Source organism: Lissotriton helveticus, chromosome 4_1 (assembly GCF_964261635.1).
Source record: "Lissotriton helveticus chromosome 4_1, aLisHel1.1, whole genome shotgun sequence".
NCBI classification, from domain to species: Eukaryota; Metazoa; Chordata; class Amphibia; order Caudata; family Salamandridae; genus Lissotriton; species Lissotriton helveticus.
In genome coordinates, this window is record NC_136063.1 from 2126962845 (window position 1) to 2126984463 (window position 21619).

At 52.5% G+C, this 21619-nt stretch overlaps 1 protein-coding gene and 1 non-coding gene across 2 annotated transcripts in view; one reads left to right on the forward strand and one right to left on the reverse strand.

The window, feature by feature from the left end:
• The window catches only part of COX7B (cytochrome c oxidase subunit 7B), a 34334-nt gene extending 13772 nt beyond the window's left edge, over positions 1–20562 (reverse strand). Inside the window, exon 1 of the mRNA XM_078688828.1 lies at positions 20406–20562. Within this exon, the coding sequence (XP_078544954.1) occupies positions 20406–20442 (37 nt within the window). The 5' untranslated portion in view covers positions 20443–20562. The remainder of the gene's footprint in view (positions 1–20405) is intronic.
• A 728-nt stretch (positions 20563–21290) lies between these two features.
• TRNAL-CAA (transfer RNA leucine (anticodon CAA)) lies at positions 21291–21398 on the forward strand. Its single transcript has 2 exons — positions 21291–21328; positions 21353–21398. It is a non-coding gene; the product is annotated as a tRNA-Leu (tRNA).
• Positions 21399–21619: the final 221 nt, after the last annotated feature.

The following is a 21619-nucleotide window of genomic DNA, read 5'->3' on the forward strand; positions in this document are numbered from 1 at the left end:
TGGACGGTCTCTATAAAAACAACTATAAAATCAGTGTCTGATGTTTGCAGAGTCCACTGAAAATAGAAGCTGTCCCCATAATGAAAACCCTTCAATGGCTCCCAGTGAAGACCACAAGCAACTGTGCTTTGCATGACTGAACGATGCTATGCTGCTCTCACCCACCTTCTTGATGTGGCTTCTTAGTATAGTCTTCTGATACATTCCCAATCAAGATGGCTTTTCAGACTGCATTTTCCTCAACTGGCACGGGAATGGCTGTTTCTCAGGAAAGGACCTACATGACATGCCCATCATATCTCAAGAGCACCTCCCCCAATCCCAGCCAACAATCTGAAGGGTGGAAAATGTCCTCGTCACCAACCCATATTGCCAGAAGCCCTAAATAGTCCTTCCACCAATGTGAGACCAACTTTTGTGAGTTGCGAAAGTTGGTTTACACCAATAAAGAATGGTATCTGCTTGCATTAGTCAAATGTTAATGCTTAAAATGCTTTGGGAATAATGTAATCTACCTCTAGACAGAACTGTACTAGCCCTAGAGGGCAGGCAGTCTAAGGTGCTCACAAATGTGACATTCTAGCGAAAGAAAGAAAGAAAGAAAGAAAGAAAGAAAGAAAGAAAAAGTTAGTTTAATCCCCGTTTTAATCTTTCAGCATTTGATAGTGGCTATTACATGTTAACAATAGATATATAAATAAGGACCCTTAGGTATGAAGTTTCTCAGTTCCCAACTCTCAATTCTTTCATGGTGGCCTCACATGGAGCTATTACGATGTTTTCCCGTGATATTTATCTAACAGAAAACACACATCATATGTTTCGGAGCCTGAGCCTCTCTTTCTTTGGTCAGAAGTAAGGCAAGAACCAGGGCTAAATACCTCGAACTGTTTATTTAAATATAACCTTTCAACAAAACCAATGACTCCTACTAAGTGGAACAGGGAACACAGATTTGTTTAGTTATTGTACACAAGTGGTTCCGAGAATCAACAATCCCAAATTTAGATCCATTCCTGGTGCATGTCCAGGGCTAAAGCCAACCATGCCCTCAGCAGAAACACCACTGTGGCTGACGCATTAATTATATTAAATTAAATAAAGGTGCGATAGAAAAAAATGAATGCCGCCCGATTAATTTATTATTGCTCACGAATATAACAACACCATACAGGGCTAAGGAGCCATGTGGATTCCGCAATTCCGAGGGAGCAAGCCAAGGCTTCCCAAACACCAGTGACATGACCCCTTCATACCTCCTACCTCTTCTGCAAAGCTAAACACAGATAGATCATGAACGCGTCGCCCTCGGGAGAACAGTTAGCCCCCCCCCCCACACCCCCCCACCCTGCCGTGCGAGCGCGTGGGGTTCTTCTCACATGCAGTTCCAGCATCACTAATAGTGCGCTTTTCATCGCAGTTCCCCAAATGCCTCGCACTGTATGGAAAAGGTTGTACTACCATGCTGATTACGGCTCAGGGCACAAGTTCTAAAACGAGACGCCAGCGGCCAGTCGCGTGCACATCTCCTGTTGTTGTAGTGATCGGAAGAGTGCCGCCACGCTGCCCGCGGCGACCCGTAAGCTCTTGGCCGGCCGGCCAATCCGCTCGCGGCCGCCCGGAAGTCCCGCCTCCTGATGTCCGTGAGGCGGCCTGCCGGCGCATGGAGCGCCCTGCCGGTCCTGGGTAGCCCGGGTCCCCAGGAGGGGGCCAGGGAGAAGGAGGAGTGTGGCGCCTGTTGCGGGGCTCCTCTGACCTGAGGGAGCCCCGATTGAGAAGATGAGACGCGCCGTGAGGAGCCCCGCCGGAAGAGCGCAGTCGGTGAGTGGGGCCCAGGGCTGATGTGAAGTCTGTGCGTGCCTGAAGAGGGGAGAGGGGGGGTGCGCGCGCTTGTATGTGCCTGCGTGTGTTGTGCCTGTCTGCGTGTATGTGCGCGCGTGTGCCTGTGCGTGCAGGGGATGGGGCCTGCCTGTGTGCGCGCCGTGTTTGCATGCAAGCACTGCGGTCTGCGCAACCGCGCTCGCTCCCGCGGTGAAATCCGACACTGGGAAAGCTCGTGACACTTTGGTGTCCACTCTCCCAAATACGGATAGCATTAGTTGTCGAGCTGACAGCATTCATGCTTCGCATGAATGCCACATCAGCTCGACCTAAAAATTTTTTGCCGTGGTCACAGCGAATAAAAAGGAGTTGTGTTTACACATCTTATCGTACATTCTGAGTTCATAACCAATGTTGCATCGGATATGATAATGCTCTTTCTTGACAACAGCCACTATCTATTACCTGCTTCCTATTACCTTTCTCTTAAATAACTATACTAACCGTACTAACTAAATCCAATGATGGAATCTCATGCTTGGAGGCGCTGACCTGCACCCAGCTAAACAAACTCTGCCTCATTACAAGTCAGGTAAAATTATGCAGGCAGCTAATCCTATGGGGCATCATAAGAGTATGTTATCCAACAGAATAGCAGTACAGATCAGGGGTCATCTTCCACGTTTGACTCGTGTTCACGGCACACAAGTAGGGCAGACTATCCCACCACTAGAGTAGTAAATGGTGCAAACTGCGACAAACGTTCACACTTTCTGCAGGACTTTCGACTGTTTTCAGATGGCTGGGAAAGTAGTCTATACAGTGAGGGGAATATAAAGAGAAAGTTGTTAAAATAATGGGACGATTGGAGGATTGTAGAGATACAGATTGTGAAATTTGATAGAAAATGGTAGGTTGACAAAGGGATTGACTAATGTGAAAGGCATGGGATAGTATTTTATACAGGGGCCTATGCAATTGATATGTAGAGTACAGCGAGGCCAAAGTGAGGGGGCTTTCAGAAAGTGGCTTCGGTCCCTGGAACGGTCCTGGCACTATGAATTTGCCAAAAGAAACCCTACGGGCCATGAAAATACAACATAATAATAAGAAGTCAATAACTGCATTCGCTGAAGACATTTTACACGCAGTCAAAATTAAAATGATCAATAGAATTATATAAATTGGTATTTCACATTATTTAGGATGGCTCAAAATCTTCCAATGTAACATCCACAGTTCAACTATCCAGAGGTGTACGATGTGAAAATAAATCACAACACCTATTAACAACGTTATTTTGTGGAAAGGCGGTGTCACAGTGGATCTGATCATCAGAAGGTGAGGTTTCAAGCTTGGACCCTGGGAGTAGGAGTTCAACTTGAGCCACTATACTAGAAATTGTGATCATGAAAGAATGCTTCCAATCCCTGGGCCCTGATAAACACAAAAAATCTATACACACAAGATTACAAACAACACTTTTTTTAAACACGTGTTTCGAAATGATAGAGAAATCCAGGAGTACTCCTCGGAACCTGCAGAGGTTGCAACTTTTCATAAGTACTCACATGGGCAAAACGTTACAAAGGCATAGTTGCATATGGTGTACAATTTCAAAAAATCTAATACTCACAAAGTACATGTGTAACGCCCTTTTCTCCATGAGGAAATATTCTTCCCGGTGGAGAAAATTCCCCAAAAGTTTGGGAATATCAACAAACAAGTCTATGCATGTTTGCTAAATATCCAAGACATTCCAGCCATAAACACCCATTCCCATCAGCAAATTACCTCCTGATGGCGCTCATCGATGCCGAGGCCAAGTATTATGCATCTCTGGTGTTAACTGACCTCACAAAATGGTCTGACGACAACAACAAAATCCCGGTAAACCAGTCAGGGTTTCGCCGAGGCATAGGTACCATGGCAAACGCCATAGATATAAGCCTAATAGCCGAAAAAAGCCTGCAAAACCATCAAGTATTATACTCATGTTTTGTGGACTTTAAGGCGGCCTTTGACCGGGTCAGCCGACACCTACTCTGGTCCAAATTAAAACAGCAGGGCCTGCCGAATGAGATTCTAAATCCATTAATGTATTTATACACTAACACCTGGATGCAGGTAAAGATTGACAACGGCCAGCGGCTAACGCGGAAGATTAGAACCTGCGATGGATTAAAGCAAGTTTGCGTCTTGGCCCCTCTTCTTTGCAACTTATTTATGGCCGATCTGACACCAAGGCTAGATGGGATCAATGCACACCCACCCCGACTAGGAACATTGCCCATCACGCATCTTTCCTACGCCGACGATGTGGTTCTCCTAAGTCAGAGGAAAATAGGTCTGCAACGACTCATGCAAGAACTGGCAGGATACACCAAACAGAACCTCCTGGAAATAAACAGTAATAAAACAAAGGTCATGATAATAACCCGTCGCCGTATAACATCGCCAAATTTTGTAATTGATAACAAGAATCTGGAAGTAGTGAACATCTACAAGTACCTGGGGATATATTTGGACAGACGGTTTACCTTTGCTGCCCATTTTGAAACCATCGAGAAGAAAGGTGTTGGACCCGGCCTCGTGGCGCGGTCCGCTCTGTCCCTCCACACCCTGCGAGAGCAAGCCTGCACCCTGAGTCTCCTGCGCAGCATCCCCGTTAGCGTAGCCTGCACCCCGAGCCTGGTCGTCCTACTCCCGATAAGCCCCGACTCTCGTAACCAACGACCAGGCCTGACTATCCTGTCCCACTCCCGGCTCCGAGCGCCTAACCTTGCATGCCCCACAAGGCCCGGCAGCCATTTTCCCTTCCCGAGATCCCTGTCTCCCTGGGCCTAGCGTGACCCCAGCCCCAGCGAAGCCCAGACTCCAAAGGCGCGCCAGTCCCGGCTGGGGGGTAAAGGCCTCCCCGAGTGAGATAAGCCAGGGAGTTTCGATGGCACCTCCGGCCTCCCCTGAGAGACCGGTATCTGTCACACCTCTGGCCTTCCCTTGTGGGCCAGTTTCGTTCACACCTCTGGCCTCCCCCAGTGCTGGCTCCAGACCCGCTGGCGTCTGGGACCCATCGTCAAAGGATCAAAAAGCCAACCGCCGGACCTCGCCAACGACCAGCCCCCAGGGCATGAGACCTCCGCCTGCGAGGGTCCGGACATCAAAGGGCCAATGGACTATATCTGGGCCCGCTCGACAACTAGCGGTCAGTTGTATCTTGGACCTGAAGCCCTGCTGATCTGATCGTGGCTGACCCTGAGACGAACTCAACCTCACATCCCTGAGCCCTGCTGACGCTGTCGCGGCTCCCTCTTCGCAACAAGGAACTGAACCACCTGAGCCCTGCTGTCGCGGCTCGCCCTCTCTAAGACCTCGGAGCCCTGCTGACGCTGTCGCGGCTCGAGCTTGAACTCGTAACCATCGGAGCCCTGCTGACGCTGTTGCGGCTCGACCTTGCAAAGACCTCGGAGCCCTGCTGACGCTGTCGCGGCTCGAGCTTGAACTAAGTGACCACCTGAGCCCTGCTGACGCTGTCGCTGCTCCTCAAGACTTTCTCTGGATCAAGCCCTGCTGACCCCGTCGCGGCTCGAGGAGTACTCTGGTCCGGCTGGACCATCGAGACTACCATCACGACCCGAGCCGACTCGACGTGAGTGAAGCAGCCAGTACAACCATCATCCCGTATCCCCCGGCTCGAGGATTGAGAGCTGTGCGTAGGGTACGCCTCGTACTGGCCCAAAGGCTAAAGACTGTCCCGCTTCCCTCTTCCCGAATCCTCAGAGACTCTGTGATCCCTCGATCATTTCTGTACATAAGAGTGCTTCCTTCTTTTTACTGCTTATAAAGAACTTGTCATTGAAACTCAACGTTGTGGTGTCTGTTCGTAAGTGTGGTGTGAGCTCAGTGTGTACGATCCTAGACTCGAAGTCCTCCCCGGTGAGGACCTCACGATAAGACTCGGCAAGATCTGTGGGAGAGGTGGGTCCTGGGGTGGTTGGGTGAGCACAACCTGGCCCTCTGAGATCGCCCCTTCTAACATTGGTGGCAGCATCGCGATAAGAACCTACGTCTAGGGATCGTACAGTACTGACACACTACCCGAACAAAGAACAACCATGAGCCTCACGAACGACAAAACCACCTTCCAGATGGAGCTTCTGGGAGACTATTCGCACCGAGAGCTCAAACAATTCTGCTAAGATCTCCATATCCCGACAACGGGATTAAATACCAAAGAAGACCTTTAACAAGCTCTAACAGCCTGGGTGGAGACCGGAGCACCACTTCCAGCACCGACAGAAGTCGATGGAGAGGGAGCACCCCTGACCGAAACCCACGCACAAGAGCTTGAGAGAGCTGAATCCCCGACGCGGAATTCCAGCACGGAGAGAGGTCTGTCGCAAGAAGAGATGACCGACCGAGAAATCAACCGAAACCACGAGCTCGAACTAGCCCATCTGAAAATAGAAGAAGAGCTCAAGCTGGCGGAGAAGAAGCTAGCCATCAAGCAGCTGCGGCTGCAAGGAGAACTGGAGGAGAAGAAACTCCAGAGAGAGCACGAAGGGAAAAGACTCCAGCTGGAGCACGAGCGTGGCCTGAAGGAGATCGAACTAAAGGCCCGGAACGAAGACAACAGAACATCGGGGACCCGAGAGGCCGGTCCCCCGGTGGAACCCAAAGTCCACATCCCCAAGGATGTGGTCAAGGAGTATTACAAGAATGATGACATCCAGCAATGGTTCAAGGCCTACGAGGTCGCCATGACATCCCACCGAGTTCCGCAGAAGGATTGTGGGGGCGATTCCTGAGTGAGGGGAGGGACACCCTGCTCGATCTACCTTCCGCCGAACAGACCTCCTACAGCCACATGAAGGAGGCCCTTCTCACAAGGTACGGACTCACCCCTGAAATGTACCGCCAACGCTTTAGAGAATGCAAGAAAATCCCCGGCACCACCTGGGTGGAATATGTAAACTTCTACAGCAGGGCCCTGGAAGGGTGGATCAAGGGCAGCAAAGTATCCACCTTCGAGGGGCTCATCGACCTCATTGCCTATGAACATTTGTCCCTGAACTGCTTTGTGGAACTCCGACAGCACCTTCTGGACAGCAAGTTGGCTGACCCCCGGAAGCTGGCCGTCGAGGCCGCTCGATGGGTGAGCACCAGAGTCCCCCGGGGGCCCGGAGGAGACTCTGGCCGAAATGAACAGGGATCTTCCCGCCAGAGGGGAGGGGGGAGTCAGAATAGACAGAGGGGATCCCAGGTAGGGTCCCCGCGCAGTCCCCCCAGAAACCAGCCCGGCACCTCGCCTCCCACAGCGCGCGCAGGGTTTCCCCCAACCAAGCCAGGGCCCCGAGTCAGCCAAGCCTGCTAACATTGCCAGCAACCAGGGCACTATGCCAATGACCCCCGATGCCCGTTGTTCAAGAAGCCCTCCGCTGCGGGGCAACCAGCGCGCCACATCACCTCAGTAGCCCTAGAAGAGGAGGGGGAAGAGGAGTTAGAGGGGGCTGACCCAGCCGCCATGATGTTAGTCTCCCTGGGAGATAGGGAAATGGTCCCGGGAGCCCCCCTGCCCGACAACACGGAAAAGTACCGACAGCAGGTGACTGTCAATGGCCACCACATAGGGGTGCTCCGAGACACCGGGGCCAGTATCACCGCAGTCAAACGTCACCTGGTCACCGAAGCCCAAATTGTTCCCCACATCTCCTGCAGGGTGATCGCAGCTGACAACTCCATCCGCACCTGCCGAATTGCTCAAGTCCCTTTCGAATGGGGGGGCGTCTCCGGAGAGTTACGAGTGGCAGTCCGTTCAGACATGCCCGTGGACTGCCTGCTCGGCAACGATCTAGAGAGCTCCCCATGGAAGCGGGTGGAGAAACTGACCCACCTGGAGATGGTGGGCCTGCCTGAATGGGCCTGTGTGAGCACCCGGTCGATGACCACCCGGGTGGCTAACCCCGAGGGGGTGAACCTTGAGACCGCACCGCCAACCCCTGAGGACCCCGAGGTCCCCAAGTCCTCTGAAACCCCCGAGCTGTCCCCCGGAGAGAGCTCCCCCTCCGACGCAGTCCCCCTCGGCCCGGACGTCGAACCAACCGCGAGCCTGGACGACCTTCCTGAGCTGGCCCAGTGGCGCCAGGAAGGAGGACCGTCCCGAGAACAATTCTGCCTAGAACAGACCTCCTGTCCGTCCTTGGTTGGGCCGCGGAGGAAGGCCGCCGCCCAGGCCGCCGGTGACCGGTCCGGCTCCCACTTGGTCTATTGGGAAAACGGCCTCTTGTACAGCGAACAAAAGTCTGCCGAGCTAGGGTCAGCCCGAGTGCTGGTGGTACCCCTACGCTTCCGCGGCTTCCTCCTCAACCTGGCCCATGGTGTGCCCCTGGCGTGACACCTGGGACAAGACAAGACGTATCATCGCCTGGTCACCCACTTCTACTGGCCAGGCATGCGCTCCGATGTAGAGGCCCACTGTAAGTCCTGCCCCACGTGTCAGTCCAGCGGGAAGAACGGAGGGAAGCGCAAGGCCCCCCTCCAACCCTTCCCCGTGGTCAGTACCCCCTTTGAGAGGGTGGGAATCGACATCGTGGGCCCTCTCGACCCCAGGACCTTCTTAGGTCACCGCTTTATCCTTGTCTTGGTGGACCATGCCACCCTCTACCCCAAAGCCATTCCTCTCAGAACGGTGACGGCCCCCGTAGTGGGGCGGGCCCTCATGGGGATCTTCTCCCAGGTGGGATTCCCCCGAGAAGTCGTCAGCGACGGATGGACCAACTTCATCTCGAAATACATGAAGTCCCTCTGGCAACAATGTGGGGTGACCTACAAGTTCACCACCCCCTATCACCCCCAGGGTAACGGTCTGGTGGAGCGATTCAACCGGACCCTCAAGGGAATGATGATGGGTCTCGAAGAGCCCCTGAGGCGTAAGTGGGATGTCCTCCTCCCCTGTCTCCTCTTCGCGTACCGCGAAGTCCCCCAGAAATCCCTGGTGTTCAGCCTCTTCGAGCTCCTCTACGGGCACCCTGTCCGAGGACCCCTCAGCCTGGTCAAGGAAGGTTGGGAGACGGCGGCCCCAGAGCCCCCTCCGGATGTGTTTCGCTACATCTTGGCCCTCCGGAACCAGACTAGGAAGTTCCGAGAACTGGCCGAGGCCAACCTCGAGGCCAGTCAAGAAGAAATGAAACGGTGGTATGACCAGAATGCCACTCTGGTCGAGTTTCAACCCGGACAGCAGGTCTGGGTGATGGCCCCCGTGGAGCCCTGTGCCCTGCAAGACAAGTGGACAGGGCCCTTGAAGGTGGTGGAGCGCAAGAGTCAGGTGACCTATCTCATCGATGTGCAGTCCCCCAGGAACCCCTTGAGGGTCCTCCACGTGAACCGCCTCAAGCCCCACTTCGCCCGGTCCGAGTTGAGTTTGCTCCTCGCCACGGACGACGGAGAAGAGGAAACTGAGCCTCTCCCCGATCTCCTGTGCGCCAAGGAAAAAGATGGCTCCGTAGAGGGAGTGAGTCTCTCCTCCTCCCTCTCCCCCGAGCAGCACGAGGACTGTCGCCAGTTACTGGGACAGTTCTCGGACCTCTTCTCCCTCACCCCCGGCGTCACCAGCTGGTGCGTCCACGACGTGGACACCGGAGACAGCCCACCGGTACGGCACAGAGCCTACCGCGTCCCTGACAGAGTCCGGGCCTGTATCAAGGCCGAGGTCTCGAAGATGCTAGCCCTAGGAGTGGTCGAAGCCTCCGACAGCCCATGGGCTAGTCCTGTGGTTCTGGTTCCGAAGGCAGCCGCCCCCGGCGCTGTTGCAGAGTCGAGGTTCTGCGTGGACTACCGCGGGCTCAACGCAGTCACCAGAACCGATGCACATCCCATGCCCCTAGCAGACAAGCTTATTGATCGCCTAGGGGCTGCTCGCTTCCTTAGCACGTTCGACCTGACCAGCGGATACTGGCAAAATCGCCCTCACAGAGGGGGCCAGGGAGCGATCCGCTTTTTCCACCCCGGATGGTCACTACCATTTCCGCCACCTTTCAGAGGCTGGTGAACCAGGTACTGGCTGGGTTGGAAGAGTTCAGCGCTGCGTATCTGGACGATATCGCAGTTTACAGTTCCCACTGGTCCGAGCACCTCCAGCACCTCTGGGCGGTGCCGACAGCCCTGAGGAGGGCTGGCCTCACCGTTAAGGCAAGCAAGTGCCATTTCGGACAAGGGTCTGTGGTCTACCTCGGGCACCAGGTCGGAAGCGGCCTCGTAACCCCCCTCCAGCCCAAGATCGATGCAATCGTAGCCTGGGAGGCCCCCACGACCCAGACGGAAGTGCGGGCGTTCCTAGGGCTCACGGGGTACTATCGAAGATTTATCAAAGGGTACGGCAGCATCATAGCCCCTCTCACGGAGTTAACCTCCAAAAACCAGCCGAAGAAAGTCAGCTGGACCTGCCAAGAGGCGTTTGAAACCCTGAAAAACGCCATGTGTACTGCTCCAGTCCTACAGGCCCCCCCCCGACTACTCCCGAGAGTTTGTAGTCCAGACAGACGCGTCCGAGCATGGCATCGGAGCAGTCCTGTCCCAGATGAACGAGGACGGCCTGGACCAGCCAGTGGCATTCATTAGCCGGAGGCTACTCCCTCGAGAACAAAGGTGGAGCACCATCGAGCAGGAGGCCTTCGCGGTGGTTTGGGCCCTGAAGAAGCTGAGGCCCTACCTGTTCGGTACTCACTTCCGGGTCCAAACTGACCACCGACCCCTCCGGTGGCTAATGCAGATGAGAGGGGAGAATCCCAAATTGCTGCGCTGGTCCATCTCCCTCCAGGGGATGGACTTCACTGTTGAGCACCGGCCTGGTGCTGACCACGCCAGCGCAGACGGCCAGTCCCGATTCTTCCGCCTCAGCGAAGAGAACCCCCAAGAGGATGGGTAGTTCTCCCCGCCTTCAGCTGGGGGGGGGGGGACGCGTGTTGGACCAGGCCTCGTGGCAAGGTCCGCTCTGTCCCTCCACACCCTGCGAGAGCAAGCCTGCACCCTGAGTCTCCTGCGCAGCATCCCCGTTAGCGTAGCCTGCACCCAGAGCCTGGTCGTCCTACTCCCGATAAGCCCCGACTCTCGTAACCAACGACCAGGCCTGACTATCCCGTCCCACTCCCGGCTCCGAGCGCCTAACCTTGCATGCCCCACAAGGCCCGGCAGCCATTTTCCCTTCCCGAGATCCCTGTCTCCCTGGGCCTAGCGTGACCCCGGCCCCAGCGAAGCCCAGACTCCAAAGGCGCGCCAGTCCCGGCTGGGGGGTAAAGGCCTCCCCGAGTGGGATAAGCCAGGGAGTTTCGATGGCACCTCCGGCCTCCCCTGAGAGACCGGTATCTGTCACACCTCTGGCCTTCCCTTGTGGGCCAGTTTCATTCACACCTCTGGCCTCCCCCAGTGCTGGCTCCAGACCCGCTGGCGTCTGGGACCCATCGTCAAAGGATCAAAGAGCCAACCGCCGGACCTCGCCAACGACCAGCCCCCAGGGCATGAGACCTCCGCCTGCGAGGGTCCGGACATCAAAGGGCCAATGGACTATATCTGGGCCCGCTCGACAACTAGCGGGCAGTTGTATCTTGGACCTGAAGCCCTGCTGATCTGATCGTGGCTGACCCTGAGACAAACTCAACCTCGCATCCCTGAGCCCTGCTGACGCTGTCGCGGCTCGAGCTGAACTCGTAACCATCGGAGCCCTGCTGACGCTGTCGCGGCTCGAGCTGAACTCATAACCATCGGAGCCCTGCTGACGCTGTCGCGGCTCGCCCTCTCTAAGACCTCGGAGCCCTGCTGACGCTGTCGCGGCTCGAGCTTGAACTCGTAACCATCGGAGCCCTGCTGACGCTGTCGCGGCTCGACCTTGCAAAGACCTCGGAGCCCTGCTGACGCTGTCGCGGCTCGAGCTTGAACTAAGTGACCACCTGAACCCTGCTGACGCTGTCGCGGCTCCTCAAGACTTTCTCTGGATCAAGCCCTGCTGACCCAGTCGCGGCTCGAAGAGTACTCTGGTCCGGCTGGACCATCGAGATCACCATCACGACCCGAGCCGACTCGACGTGAGTGAAGCAGCCAGTACAACCATCATCCCGTATCCCCCGGCTCGAGGATTGAGAGCTGTGCGTAGGGTACGCCTCGTACTGGCCCAAAGGCTAAAGACTGTCCCGCTTCCCTCTTCCCGAATCCTCAGAGACTCTGTGATCCCTCGATCATTTCTGTACATAAGAGTGCTTCCTTCTTTTTACTGCTTATAAAGAACTTGTCATTGAAACTCAACGTTGTGGTGTCTGTTCGTAAGTGTGGTGTGAGCTCAGTGTGTACGATCCTAGACTCTAAGTCCTCCCCGGTGAGGACCTCACGATAAGACTCGGCAAGATCTGTGGGAGAGGTGGGTCCTGGGGTGGTTGGGTGAGCACAACCTGGCCTTCTGAGATCGCCCCTTCTAACAAAAGGAATAACCTTATTACACGTATTCAGCAGTCTATCTAAGCAGTTAAAAGGCCCTCTTTTCACTCCCCTCCTAACAGTTATCAAAGCTAAGCTACTTCCAACAATAGGTTACGGCAGTGTGGTACATCATGGAAGGAGTGCACTGCTCCTAGATAAGATTCAAACGAGGGTGTATAAGCGTGTATTCAGCCTACCAAGTGATGCCTCTCCTGCGCAGGTGTGTCTTGAATTTGGCCTGCAGGCTCAAACATTGCTTAAAAAATACGAGGCAGTTAAATTTTGGTATGGTATCTGGATGAACCGCGAAACATAAATTAATCTCGCCATTTGGGAAGCCATGCAAAGCAATCCTAATTCTCAGTACGCCAAGTACTTAAATTCCTCTCTTGAAACAACCGAATTAGCATCACTGTGGAAAAGGAAGCTACCGGTACCCCTATTTAAGCAAGCTGTAAAAAAGGCAGTTAACATGCATTCGTTTATCAATGACAAAACCACCTTAAGCCATCGCTCACACGCTTGGATGACCATACAATCTTACAAAAAGCCGGCACCAGCATCCTATCTAGGGCCTGCCTTCTCATCACACATTAAACTAAAATATCTTAGCCTAAGGATGGGAAATTTGCCAAGAAGTGCTGATCAACCCGGCTGGAGGTCACCAGGCCCCAAAGAGTGCGAATTATGTGGCGCTGCTGTACAAGATATTACCCACATGATCTGCATTTGTCCTGCATTGGACAGGGAACGCCGGAGCCTACTAAAGCCCAAATTCAACAAAAAAGGAATACGCACATGTCGCTCGGCGATCTTACAAGCACTGTGCTCAATAGACCCATTTGTCGAACAATTAAACATGTCATTAATTTTGAGGAAAAAATTAAAAAAAAAAAGAAGAGGAACTCTTGCGAAGAGCTAACAAACTTGAATCTCAAGGTTTCTTAATTTGCACTACTTAATGTAGAATTGTTTTGTGAATCATTAAGTGCAACAAGTGCACCGTGTTTTTATCATTTTATTAACGGCTGTTTTAACCCTTGCACATGAATGTATTTTTTTGATATTTTTAAATATTATTGCACTCGATGTTTTAACTGTTTTTACTAACTATACAATAAAAGATTTTCACTCCCATTAGTCACACCCACAATGGTGATGCAAAGAGTTTGTAAACCAGACAGCCTGTGCCTAAAATTGTAAATATATCAACTAATAATGTATTTCAAATGACGAAACCCCAATTTGGCACACATATTCTTTAACTGTCTTCAAAATCAGCAATTAAATTAGTTGACAGCAATCTGTTGCTCCCCAACTAAATTCAAGTCCACTGTGGCAATACTGTATTATCTAGTTAGGTACATTAATGGTTCCAGTAATTTAAAACCGAGCTCAACCCCAGTCCCTCCCTAACTAATATGGTCAAAGTTCCTAGGCTAACCCTCCCCAGTTTAGTAGCCGGTCCTGTGAGCCCTACTGCAAATAATTCCACACTGCCCCATACACGCTAATTCCAAGATAGTGATACTCTTATCCCTTTGTGTGGAGTTTGTCCCCACCTAGAGCAGTGGCCACAGTAGTTGGCTACCCCTCTTCTGTGGTCACTTCAAACCAGTACTGGAGCTGCTCCCTCTACACTGGGCTTGGAGCCTGCCTAACTGGGGGAGAAAGTGGGGCAAACAATGAAAAGGGCCAGTCTAGGGGTCATATGAAACCTGCCTGATATGGGGGAGGCCCCTTTGAAGTGGACTAATTTCCTGGGCACTGCCAAAGTGTTTATCCTGCCAGATGAAGAGAAAAGCCTCTCCACGCCCAGGACTTCGTCTCTGCTCGGGAGCAGTTTTCACACCTCATTAAGGGCACAGAGAGCTGGAGGGTAATGCAAATTAGTCTTCAGAGGCTTTAGGCAGGGAAAATGAAATGTTCCTAGAAATACCTTTTCCTTAATATTTAACCTTCTACATGCCCTACTTTTTAATACCATGCACCCGGCCTGATGGGCTATAAGGACTACTTAGAGGTGACATTCTTACTTAAGAGTAAGGTTTAGACCTCTTGAAAGGGATTATTTTGGCAGGCTGAATTGCAGTTTTTTCACATCCAGTCAGGCTACAATGGAAGACATGAAGCAGTGTTTACACTGTTTGTATAGTGGACGGCACAATAGGTGCAGCATTCCACTAGTGGAATTTAACTTACAGCCCCTGGGTACACTTTGTACCATATATTAGGGAATTAGGTAAAATGAACATGACAATAATTTAGAATTATAACCAATTTCAGCATGTTTTAGGGGTCAGCGCTCCAGTATGCAGTCTAAAAACCAGCAATAAAAATGATGACCCTACACACACACAAAAAAAAAACAGAGCATTTTCTCAACAACTGCATATGTTGAATCTGGGACAAAAGCCTTTGCCAGGTATACACCCCATGGCCAATGTGACAGCTAACAAAAATCTAAAATATATATATATGTATATTTAAAGACATGAAAAGTGGACATATATCAAAATTTAATTATTGTTTCAAGTTGCTTAAAAATACTACAATTAGTCCAAAATGGATGATAAAATAAAGAGAGCAAAGAATCCAATAAGACTAAAAAATAGAGGTTAAGAAAAATTATAGTTCATTAAAATCAAACTTAAACCGTGGTCTCTTAAACTAAGGTCTTGTTTGAGGTCACTGTGTTTCAGTATCAAATTCCTCAATTCATAAACATGTTTGCCATTGAATATTCAGAAATTGTTATTCATGGAATATTCAAATGTTAACAGTGTCTATGAAAGTGTACTTCCTCTTCTGGCTTCTGCTTCAGATGGATAGATGTTGATGCTTTGCAAAATTAATGTTTATTAAAAGGTTTAAATCTATTAAATATGATGCTCATAAATTTGCCAAACTGAGCTATCTCGGTAGGACCTAATGCGAGTATTAAACCCTCTGAGAAATATCCCATATTTGTTTTTTTAGAAACGTTGGTTTAATGATAGTTTGGTTGCTAACATGAATTCTGGACAACGGCTAAGTAGGTGCAAGATGAATTAGCTTCTATAGTTGCAGAATCTAAAACGAAGGGTTGTAATGGCATCTTCAGCCATAAGTATTGTGAAGCAAGATGTCTCAGCGAGTTAAACACTTGACTCAGTCTTCCATCCTTCAGGTGTTGCTGCAAAACCTACCATTAAATAGGGGAAGTAACAGATAAGGAGTGGTTACACATGGCTTAAGTGCATTATCTAACACTATATTAAAGAGGTCAGTCACGGTTACATTTTCAATCAATCAATCAATCAATCAGGTCATTTGTATAGCGCACTACTCACCCGTAGGGTCTCAAGGCGCTGGGAGGGGGGGGGTGCCGCTACTGCTCGAACAGCCAGGTCTTGAGCTTCTTCCTGAAGGAGAGGTGGTCTTGGGTCAGGCGCAGATTGGTCGGAAGTGAGTTCCAGGTCTTGGCGGCCAGGTGGGAGAAGGATCTTCCTCCTGTTGTCGCTCTTCGGATGCGGGGGACGGTGGCGAGGGCGTGGTTGGTTGATCTGAGGAGGCGCTTGGGAGTGTAGAAGTTGATCCGGTTGTTGAGGTAGCTCGGGCCTTGGTCGTGTAGGGCTTTGTGCGCGTGGGTGAGGAGCCGGAAGGTGATTCTCTTGTTGACCGGGAGCCAGTGCAGGTCTCTCAGGTGTCCGGAGATGTGGCTGCGTCGGGGGATGTCGAGGATGAGTCTCGCCGAGGCGTTCTGGATCCGCTGGAGTCTCTTCTGGAGTTTGGCAGTGGTTCCGGCGTAGAGGGCGTTGCCGTAGTCCAGTCGGCTGGTGACGAGGGCTTGGGTGACCGTCTTCCTCGTCTCGGTGGGGATCCACCGGAAGATCTTACGTAGCATGCGCAGGATGTTGAAGCATGACGAGGAGACGGCGTTGACTTGTCTGGTCATGGAGAGGGAGGAGTCCAGGATGAAGCCCAGGTTGCGTGCGTGGTCCGTCGGTTTGGGTGCGGTGCCCAGGGCGGGGGGCCACCAGGAGTCGTCCCAGGCGGAGGGCGTGGAGCCCAGGATGAGGACCTCCGTCTTGTCTGAGTTCAGTTTCAGGCGGCTGGTCGTCATCCATTCGGCTACGTCTCTCATCCCTTCGTGCAGGTTGGCTCTGGCGGTGGCGGGGTCGTTGGTCAGGGAGAGGATCAGCTGGGTGTCGTCGGCGTAGGAGATGATGTTCAGGTTGTGTTGGCGTGCGATGGCCGCGAGGGGGCTCATGTATACGTTGAAGAGGGTTGGGCTCAGCGAGGATCCTTGGGGTACGCCGCAGATGACTTTGGTGGCCTCTGACTTGTACGGTGGTAGGCGGACTCTTTGTGTTCTTCCGTCGAGGAAGGAGGTGATCCATTCCAGCGCCTTCTCCTGGATTCCGATGTTGCTGAGGCGCTGTACTAGGGTGCGGTGGCAGACAGTGTCGAAAGCCGCGGAGAGGTCCAGGAGGATGAGGGCCGCTGTTTCTCCGTTGTCCATCAGAGTTCGAAGGTCGTCGGTGGCGGCGATGAGGGCGGTCTCGGTGCTGTGGTTCGCTCGGAAGCCGGACTGTGAGGGGTCGAGGGATCCATTCGTCTCGAGGAAGGCGGCCAGCTGTTTGTTGACGGTCTTCTCGATGACTTTGGCCGGGAACGGGAGGAGCGAGATGGGACGGTAGTTCTTGAGGTCGGTGGGGTCTGCTGTGGGTTTCTTGAGGAGAGCGCTGAGTTCGGCGTGCTTCCAGCTCTCAGGGAAGGTGGCGGAGTCGAAGGAGGTGTTGATGATGTCCCGCAGGTGGGGTGCGAGGACAGCGTCGGCCTTGTTGAAGACGTGGTGAGGGCAGGGGTCAGTCGGAGATCCGGAGTGGATGGAGTTCATGGTGCGGATGGTGTCTTCGGTGCTGATCGGGGTCCAGGTGCGGAGGGTGGTGGATGGTGGCGTCGTTGCGGTTGTGGCTTGCGTTGGTTGGTTGTTGAAGCTGTTGTGTATGTCCGCGATCTTGTTGTGGAAGTAGGACGCGAGGGAGTTGCAGAGGTCTTGCGACGGGGTGATGTCGTTGTTTCCGGCGTTGGGGTTGGAGAGCTCTTTCACGATGTTGAAGAGTTCCTTGCAGTTGTGTGCGTTGTTGTCCAGCCGGTCCTTGTATGCATTTTTCTTGGTGGCGCGGATCAGTTGGTGGTGTTTCCGGGTGGCGAGCTTGAGGGTGGTCATGTTGTCCGTCGTTGGTTCCCTTCTCCAGGCTTTCTCGAGGGCTCGACAGTTCTTCTTGGAGCACTTGAGTTCGTCGGTGAACCATGGTGTTTTTCTGCTGCAGGATCTGCTGGGCGGGGTCCTCAGAGGGGCGAGTTCGTCCGCGCAGTTGCTGATCCACTTCGTGAGGTTGTCGGCGGCCTGGCTGGGGTTCGCTGAGTTGGCGGGAGGGTGCTGGCTCAGGGAGGCGGTGAGCTGGTCGGCTGTGATCTTGTTCCAGCTTCTTCGAGCAACCTGTTGCTGGAGGTGGTGGATCGTCGTTCTTCTGAAGGTGAAGTGGATGCAGCTGTGGTCCGTCCAGTGGAGTCCTGTTGCGTGGCTGAAGGTGACGTCTTTGCTGGATGAGAAGACGGCGTCGAGTGTGTGTCCGGCGAGGTGGGTGGGGGTGGTCACTAGCTGCTTGAGTCCGAGGTTGTCGAGGTTGTCGAGCAGGGTGATGGTGTTGCGGTCGTTGTTGTTCTCCAGGTGGAAGTTGAGGTCCCCCAGGAGGATGTAGTCGGCGGAGGGGAGAGCGTGCGGGCTGACGAAGTCGGCGATGTCCTCGCTGAATCGTGTGCGCGGTCCCGGGGGTCGGTAGATCAGGGTGCCTCTGAGGGTGGTCTTCGGGTTGGTGTGTATCTGGAAGTGCAGGTGTTCAGCGGTGGTGAGGGTGTCGTCGGTGTTGGTCGTGATGCGGATGGTGTCTCTGTGGATGATGGCGATGTTGTTGCGGTCCCTCCGGGTGATCTTGTAGCCCTCTGGGATGGCGATGGCGATGTCTGGGGCTGAGGAGGCGTTCATCCAGGTCTCGGTGATGAAGGCAACGTCGGGGGCGGTGGTGTCGAGCAGGTCCCAGAGTTCTACGGCGTGTCTGTGGACGGAGCGGGCGTTGAGCAGGATGCACTTGAGGTGGGTGCTGCTGGAGGTCGGCTTGGCGGGTGCAGGGAAGGTCCGGATGCAGGTGAACTTGCAGGCGAGGCAGCTGAAGGGTCCGTGGGTGTGCTTCGGGGCGGCTCGGTGACATCCTGGGATGAGGCCGGTGTTGAGTGCGATGAGGTCGGCGGCGCTGTAGGTTCGTCGGGTCGGCTTCCGTCGGTGGGGGCCAGGGGTCCTGGCGCTGGTCGCGGTCCGGTCGCGGACGGGCGCAGACGGGCTTACCTTTGGCGCGCCTTCGGCGCACAATCGGCGCGCCCGCTGCGCGTCAACGCTGCGCGTTCGCACGGTCGCCATTTAAGGCGAAGTGCGCGGGTGGGCGGAGCAGCTGGGAGGCGGGAGCGGGGAGGGAAACAGAAGAGAAAAGGGGCGGGGCTGAAGGCGGTGGCGGGAAGCGGGAGCGGGGGGCGGCGAGGTGGGCAACACGACGAGAGACGGCAGGAACAGGAAAACAAGCACAGATTCTGGACAAAACGGGGAAAAAATACAGTTACACGCGATCAGGGCACAGGGAGAAATAGTAAATAAACAAGCACAAATTCTAGACAAAAACGGGGAAAAATACAGTTACACGCGATCAGGGCACAGGGAGAAATAGTAAATAAACAAGCACAAATTCTAGACAAAAACGGGGAAAAATACAGTTACACGCGATCAGGGCACAGGAAGAAATAGTAAATAAACAAGCACAAATTCTAGACAAAACGCGGGGGAAACCAAGGAGAGCTCTCAGGGCGGCTGCGAGGCCGGCGCTGAGGCAGAGGCAGGCACTGGGGGCACACGCAGCAGCTGGTGGCCGTGCGGCGCGGGGGTGTCCCACAAGTGGGTCACACTTACCTGCGTCGCACGGTCGCCATTTAAGGCCAAGTGCGCGGGTGGGCGGAGCAGCTGGGAGGCGGGAGCGGGGAGGGAAACAGAAGAGAAAAGGGGCGGGGCTGAAGGCGGTGGCGGGAAGCGGGAGCGGGGGGCGGCGAGGTGGGCAACACGACGAGAGACGGCAGGAACAGGAAAACAAGCACAGATTCTGGACAAAACGGGGAAAAAATACAGTTACACGCGATCAGGGCACAGGGAGAAATAGTAAATAAACAAGCACAAATTCTAGACAAAAACGGGGAAAAATACAGTTACACGCGATCAGGGCACAGGAAGAAATAGTAAATAAACAAGCACAAATTCTAGACAAAACGCGGGGGAAACCAAGGAGAGCTCTCAGGGCGGCTGCGAGGCCGGCGCTGAGGCAGAGGCAGGCACTGGGGGCACACGCAGCAGCTGGTGGCCGTGCGGCGCGGGGGTGTCCGCGGTGGCCACAACAGAACTAGCCAAATTAGTAACAAACTGTTATAAAATGTTTGAAAATAAAAATCAAGAGCCTGCCTGGTGGCACTTAAGGACCTGGAGTGACAGTTAACAAACCCTGCATTTTTCGTTACTAAAGTGAACTTCATGCTCAAGGGCACGACTTACCTCTGGCATGCAAAGGACATTACTGGGTTTAACAGATGCAGTATAGAATGCCCTTTCAATATTACTATAACGTAGAATTAATCTTTTGGGAACAAAGGCAGATCAGAAATGTCAGAAGAGTTTTACAAGCGGTGGGGGTGGTGCAGCAAGGGAGTGTACGCATGTATATTTAATTGGTCAGTGGTCTGACAAAAACTAGCTCTATACAGGAAGCAGGTTAACCTTTGGACTAGATCATTACTACGCGAATAAAACAATACTTGTTACCCAACATTTAAAAACTGCAGTTATGCAAATGTACTCCTCTCCCATTAACTTGTTTGCGTAAAGTATACTCTGCCATTGAGAACACGAAGAGTGAGGCTGCACTGACAGAAGCGAAACCTCGATAGCATTTCACTCGAGTCGGATGAGATACAATAACAGAGACAGTCTGGACTTCAAGCACCACAGCGAAGGCTTCCACAGAATGTCACCCCGTCCTTACCAGACAGCGAAAGAGCACTTCTAGCCAGAGGAAACATGACTGCACCGAGAGCAGGGACACCGGCAGCACTTCCCACTATAGTACCCTTGAAAGGAGTGAAAAACAAAATGGCCACTATCCTCAACCGGAACTTCCGGCAGTGGAAAAGACGCTGCAGTGAAACGCACCGGGTTCAGCCTTCCAATCTGGCTCTGTTGGAAACACGGAGAGACTGGTGTTTTCTAGAAGTAGCTTGGAGAGAAAGAGTTTTTTTTGTCGAATTAATTTGGAACTGTGAAGTAAGTATTTGATATTTTGTATAGGAGATTATTTACCCATCTGTCTTTTGGGCCGTGGTTCTCCTAATTTAAGTGGCGCCACTCAAGTTTATCTACGTTTTAAGTTGAGCAGAATTGTTTTTCAAACATAGAGGCAATCGGATGCCTTAGATGGGGTACAACATATATAGGGGTTCGAAGTGAACTGTTGGAAGTAACTCAGACTAACATTTTTATCGCCGCCATACATTTTGAGAACACCGGGTCTTTAAGAGTAACACCAAGATGTGAGTGTTCTCCGTCACATGTATTCTGGGAAATGTAGTTTCTGTGACGCTCGACCTTTAGTTGGACATTGTAAACAAAGGCTTTATCAGATGTCACACTTAAAATTAGCCATGTTGTATATACATTGTGTTGTACGCGCCGAAACTGTGAAACGCGCTTAAAGACAAACCAAAAGTGGAAGGCAATCAAGATTTTTTTTTCGCTCGATAAATTATCGGTAGGCTGTGCAACTGAAGATCTTCGATAACGCGATTGGTGTTCATCCACCAAAAACAGTATGTCAGCGGATCATTGGTTTGTGCTTCTTTAACTATGTTCACTTTTCAGTTGTCGTCAGAGTGTCAGGATGGCCGAGTGGTCTAAGGCGCCAGACTCAAGAGTAAATTCTTACCCGTATGGGTGTTCTGGTCTCCGCCTGGAGGCGTGGGTTCGAATCCCACTTCTGACACACTCTTTTGTTTTTTGTGTAATGTTATATCAACATATTTTTCCCTAATAATTGGCAGCTTTCTTTTCCATCTATAATTTGCATTAAATACGCATTTTAATTTCAGTAACCAGTTCGGAGTCATCCACTACGTACTATGTGTTTTCATAAAGTCAGCACACAATTGATTACCCTGCTGAACAACATGATTAAAACAAAGTCCAACACATTCAGCCATTTGT